Source organism: Typha angustifolia, chromosome 7 (assembly GCF_048772165.1).
Source record: "Typha angustifolia cultivar Huaian chromosome 7, ASM4877216v1, whole genome shotgun sequence".
In the NCBI taxonomy this organism is placed as follows: Eukaryota; Viridiplantae; Streptophyta; class Magnoliopsida; order Poales; family Typhaceae; genus Typha; species Typha angustifolia.
The window spans coordinates 5,308,827-5,315,229 of NC_133245.1; the positions used below are offsets into that span (position 1 = coordinate 5,308,827).

The following is a 6,403-nucleotide window of genomic DNA, read 5'->3' on the forward strand; positions in this document are numbered from 1 at the left end:
TCACCTATGGGCTCATGCTGCTCCTGGCCCAGAGCAATGGCCCTTTTGAGCTGGTGTACGGCGTCGCTCATGCTCTGCTCGTCTACACTCCCCTCTAGTAAATGCGAATGCCATTGTTCTCATTTTAATTAATAATATTATCTTTATCCCCTCCTATCCAGCGAACCCCGAAAAACCGGCTCACCGCTCTATCAGTCTTCTCGAACACGCACACCCGCTCTCTCTCTCTCTCTCTCTCTCTCTCTCTCTCTCTCTCTCTCTCGGCTTCTCTCACCAACCCAATCCGAACTCCGTCGTCACCAGCGGTGCGTCTCCATCACGCCGGAGGACAGGTGAGACTCTCTCTCCTCTACTACTCTTATCTAGAGTCTCTCTGTGTGCTTCTTTCACTCTCTCACTCTCTTCTCTTAATTTCTACTCCTTCCCCTCCTCTTCTTCCTTTCCTCGGACCGAACCCGCCGCCACCATCCTAACTCTGCCCTGCTCCTCTCTCCCTCTTTCTCTCCCCATTCCCCTCCTCCGTTTTCTCCCATCCCTTCTCCTTGCAGCTAATTGCCTCTCTCCCTTCTGTCGCTTGGCTTGGACCAGCCCAACCTAGTAAACAATTCTTTCTCTATATTCAGGTATTTATGTTTGTGTTTTAAATTCTGTTTTCATATTTGCTAATTTATGAGTGAATTTAACGGAAAAACACAGTTGGTTTTTATTTTCCCGTTTTAGTTTTATCTTACATGGTAGGCTTAGTATTAATATTCTTTCCAAACTTTTCCCTCAGCACATATAAGGAAGTGAGTTGTACAAATCATTTATTAGTTTTCTTTTACAGTCGATTAGACATGCTGGTATTTTATAATAATATAAAATTCTCATCTTCTTTCGCCAAATAAAACAATCGATTAGACATGGAAATACTCTATATTAATTTAAAAAAATTCTTCTTCCGCTAGAATATTACTTATTCGTGATTATTAAACATAATTCACAAATTTTAGTTAATGTATGTCACTTTTATACTTGTAATTTTACGAGTTTCATAGTTTTATTATGTAATTCGCAGATGCATAATACTTGTATTTTTTGTTTCGCAGTTTAATTACATAATTTGTAGATATTGAACGCTTATTTTTAATTTTTTACAATTTTTGTACATGTATGTATAATAATTAGAATACATTTATTATTATGCATTATATTTAGACCCTAAATTCCATACAAACAAAAGTTATTATTTATGAACACACACACATACATATATATGGTTGTAAACCCAGCAAGTACCCGAAAAATGTGTCTAGTATAAGGGACCCCAAGTTGTGTTTCGGAGTAAAGAGTCTCGGATGCCACACATGGCGCAGGATCATTCACCTAACGTCCTTAGAAGTCTGGAGCCAACAGATATTCAACCACACGCTCTTTATTTTCAACTATTATGATTTTATGTTGGCTATCTGTTAATTATAGTTAATGGTGCTGCAGTGATTATGGTCTTGGTATCACTATATGTGGATCCAATATTTATTTGAGTTGTTAGATAGCTAGAGTAGTCTGTAGTATGTACAAGTGGACTAGTCAGAGTCTGGTGCTGTGTTAACCTCCTATTAGACGAGGGTTTTATTGCATTTGTTATGAGTTTATTTTCCGCGTGCACCTATCTACCTGTTAGTACTTTGATGGCTGTTTATATATGTCGCTCATATACTGTTGTCTCATTTTTTTGTTGTTGTTGTTGATATCTCTTATTGCCTTATTGGCTATTTCTATTTTCTTAAACTCCTGTCTTGACATTCTCTGTCTGTTGTTTCTATTTTTTTCTTAGAGGAAGTGTTGAATCATTTGTTTCTTTACCTTTTCTATGTGCTCGGAGATGGTTTAATGTAGCTGCTTGCATTACTTCTTTTGCCCTTTTATTCTGAAGAGCTAGGAGAGGATAGTATTTGACTGTCAGCTGTGAAAATTGAAACAGTGTGTAAAAATGACCATGGGCCTCCAAATCCTCCCTATATGCAACTACTATCACTCCTTTCCCGCATCACCTTTCTGCCGTCATGGACGTCAATCAAGCGGCAGGAGAAATTTAGAGGTCAATGCGTCATCAGAGGTGCAGCAGGTCGCCCAGCCCACTGCCACATTATGCTCAGTCCCTGTTCACCAGGTCACTGTCCACGACCGTCAACATGGAGTCGTTCATCAATTCGTCGTACCTGAGGTATATTTATGTATATTTATAGCAATGAAGTAACACAATTATTTCCTTTTCATATTCTCTTTCACCTACTACTGCTTCTGCTTGTCGATCCGCAGGATCAATACATCCTACACACCGCCGAATCCCAGAACATATCCCTTCCCTTTGCCTGCCGCCATGGTACTACTCCTCTGTGAATCGTGTTTGGATGTCATCCACTTCTAAACAAGTAGCTCTGTGATTTCCTTATGCTCAATGCCTGCTTTCAATGAGCATTCCTTCCCTATTGTCTTCACTCGTTTCTTGCTTTTGCATTCTGTCCAATATGGATACCTCAGATCAAATTACTCACAATTTGTGGAGCTTGCCTCAGAGCTTAATCATAGAAATTTAGCAAGTGTTCCACCTTTAAAGAAACAAGTCCATCTTCATGATGCCATGATAGCATCAGTATATTATCATTGTAAGCAGTTATGCTTAATCTTTTCCAATTTACCTAAGAAATTCAATTTAAAATAGGTGTGACTCTCAGTGTCTGTTTAGCTAAAATTCATCCTTGCTTGATGTAACCTAGTAAGGGGTCAGAAGTTCCTACTAATGCACTAGGAAAAACAAGATGATGCATCATGCATACAATTAAATGTGCTTCGTAATTTGCATCTCTTTAAGTTTTGATCCACTTATCTTTTTTCCTCTTATCTGTAATTACAACTAGATGCATTACTATCAGTTATCTTTTCCTGATCAGGTTGCTGTACCAGCTGTGCAGTCCGAATTAAATCTGGACAAATTAGACAACCTGAGGCTCTTGGAATATCTGCGGAACTAAGATCCAAGGTTCATTTCACTTATTTCATTGTGTTAGTTGCTCTAAAGATTGTCCTTAATAATAACAATTAGGCTCTCTTGGCATTCTCATTCTATGCCTTAAGACCTATATTCTGAGCTCCAAGTTTATCTCAATTATGTGTTCGTTATCAACATGGGCATAAATATATAGATGGGCTGCTGCTTAAGGAAGAAAAAGGAAAAATGTTATTTGAGATTCATTGACTCATGACCCTCTCAGTTATACCTTAGGCCAATGGATGAAACTCTACGAGGTGATGAATACATAGTGCATGAAGAACTGCAAGTAAACTTGTAGCAAATTACCTGTTTAGCCTTTCATAAGAGGTAGAGAAATTAGGCTTCGACATTTTTGAAGTTCACATACCAAATTCACTAACAATCCCGTGTCTTGGATGATATTTTAGTGCTTAAAATAGAAGTATAGGTGCAACATTAAAGCTTTAATGTGGATGTTGTCTTAAAATTATAATAGCATGAGCATTTGAAAAATTAAAAGCTCCCCCCGAAAGTTGTTAGTTGTTACCTACTACCCCATTGTAAAATCTTAAAGTTATGAGGAAAGTATAGTCTTCTAAGTTTTATCTTGGTTTCTTATCCAGAAAATCAGAAAATTCACTTCATTTATTACATTTGCCATAGAAGAATACGTAAGCAGTTCGTTTTCTCTTTCCATTGTATGTCTATTACCCCAGGTATTATTGGGATATTATTTTAGAGGACCACAAATCTTTCATTTTTAGTTATGAAAATTCCAAGAAAAAGGAAGATATGTAATTACCTGTATCAGTATTATTGTTCTAGGTTATTTTTCAGTTTTTCACCTTGTTGGGAATCCATAACAAGCGATATGAAGACCTGGACTTGATCCTAAGATTGAAACAACTTTCCTGACAGCTGACATGACATTGAGATTTTTAGGCGTTGATTTTAAAAACGAGAATTTACTGATTTACGCTTACGCTAATACATAAGGCCCTATCCAGGTACCTATAGAATGTCATTTTAGTTAATATTCTCACTATTTCAACTTCATTACCTTTTCTGTAGTTTTCCTCTGTTATAATCCGCATTGCTAGAGTTATTGAAGTGTGCAGGACATTAACTTTGATCTTTTCTATTAGGTTATGCTCTTCATTATCCTTTTTTTATGGTATTATAAACTTTTTTCTGCATCTGTAGTATGTCTCAGAAGATTGAAACATCTTAAAGATTAAGACAAAATTGCTTTGACATTCTTTTCAGGGTTATGCATTGTTATGTGTTGGCTTCCCATCTTCTGATATTGAAGTTGAAACTCAAGATGAGGATGAGGTAGCACACTTTAAGAGGCAATCATGCAATTAGAGAAATTCCCTAGATATACTTGAACTAAGAACAGCTAACTATGCTATGCCAACACCAGTGTACCACTTATAACATGATATTTTCACTTTCTGCAGGTATATTGGCTCCAATTTGGAAGATATTTTGCACGAGGACCGATTGTGAGTCTTTGTGTTTCATATGTGAAAATATGAGATGATACTAGATTAAAAAAGGGCAATAAATTTCTTATGCTGCTAAATGCTCAAAACATCTTGAGATTGTGGTACCTCAAAATTCCCTCACAATCTGAAAATCTAACTTTTTGAATGAGTAACTTATCTTCCGTTGATTTCATCAGTGTTATTATGTTTATAGTCGATCATATTTTACTCATGTGGCCACAAGTTTTGTGTCATTCCAGATAGCTGCTTGTGAGATTCTTTTGCATATCATGCATAAAGATATGAACATTACTGTGATAGTTGCAGCATTACTTATTTTTTCAGAAGCATATTTTTAAAGGTCATAATTGAGCCATGATCTATCTAATCTGCAGGAAAGGGATGATTATGCACTGGAGCTGGCCATGGGTGATGAATGATTTGCATATCAAACCGCCCGTCTGTGTAATTGAAGACAAATAGGATATGTTCAGAGCCGTCTCTTTTCTTTTTGTCTTTTTGTATCCAATTTCATACATGGAATGCTGTACTTTTTGTCATATCAACGGAACTGGAAACAATATGTTCAAAGATGCATATACTGAACATGATATCTCATAATCTTATCCTCTCCTGGCTTTCTTCAGAAGCATGATTATTCTGTGAACTCATGGAGTCTGCATAAAAAATCTCTTAATTTCTTGAGAGTATTAAGATCATTTTGCGTTTATAGTTAATTTAAACTTTTGATATGCTAACTGACCGTTAAAAGAAATTATATTACAATAGAGTTTACTTTGGACCCAAATAAATTAGCTTCAGCATCATACTTAGTTTCTTCTGTGGGTCTCAACATGTCTAGTTTCTTTACAATTGGGGATGTTGTCATCAAAGATGATATCCTATGCCCCTGAAGACTGACTGGGTGGCAGATCTTTGGGTGCTCATATTTAGTTATATAGGAAGAATTATTGAAAGAGATTAAGTGAGCCTTCTTCGCAATCAAAGTGTCGCATATTTAATAGTATTTATTTTGCCTTCGATGGCTATTGCGTAGTTTTAATGATCACTAATTATCAATAAGTACTAAATATATGGGCTTTTACACAATAATCATTCAAATCTTTTTAAATATTATAACTAAAGAGAATTCCTTGCTCTGTAAATATTATTTTCTTCCTACTAACTAGAATCAATTTCTTTATATAAATAGACTCTAGTTGTTCTCTCATATAAACAGTTAGTGGTATCATTAGTACAACCAAACATACGATTATGATTGATAAGAGTTTTGATCAAATTAGGTCTCCTTAGAAATTAAAATACTAGACCAAGTCAATGCCCCTCTAATTTAATATCTAAATGGATCTCTTTTGTTAAAAACACATCACCACCTCGTTGACTCGAAAAGAACACATTGACGCAGTTGGCGTGTTACATTAGATGTGAATCATTATCACAATCATGAGTTAGAATTTTATCCTAGGAATAATGTCAACGCTTAAAAAGTATCATTTGCAACCGGATAAATTAAAAAGATATATTGCAGGTAGATAATGTAGAGAGAGAGAGAGATAGAATTAGGACTGCTTTGGTCAAATACCAATAATTGAGAGTGAAAAAAATTTAGGGACAGATGGAATTACGATAAGAGGACTTCTTAAGTCAACATAATTAAATTCAGTGGAAGAGCTATTAATCAGCTAATAGAATAATCAAATAAATTACGCAAACGATTATTTTAGGTAGAGAACTCCTATAAATCAAAAGTAAAAATAAAAAAAAAACTCCGAATCCTCTAATAAAAGGATTAAAACTAATATACAAACAAATATAGATACAATATACACTTATAGTCTGTCCGACCGCTCGACACCTACAGCTAATGATTGAAGTTATT

General features: G+C 35.6%; 1 protein-coding gene across 1 annotated transcript; it reads left to right on the plus strand.

The window, feature by feature from the left end:
* Positions 1–154: 154 nt before the first annotated feature.
* Positions 155–5,217, plus strand: LOC140762435 (ferredoxin C 2, chloroplastic-like). The gene is made up of 7 exons (XM_073100235.1): positions 155–332; positions 1,964–2,206; positions 2,302–2,365; positions 2,934–3,022; positions 4,280–4,348; positions 4,477–4,521; positions 4,899–5,217. The coding sequence occupies exons 2-7, from the start codon at positions 1,973–1,975 to the stop codon at positions 4,941–4,943; spliced, it is 546 nt and encodes a 181-aa protein (XP_072956336.1). The 5' UTR covers positions 155–332; positions 1,964–1,972; the 3' UTR covers positions 4,944–5,217.
* The last annotated feature ends 1,186 nt before the right edge of the window (positions 5,218–6,403 follow it).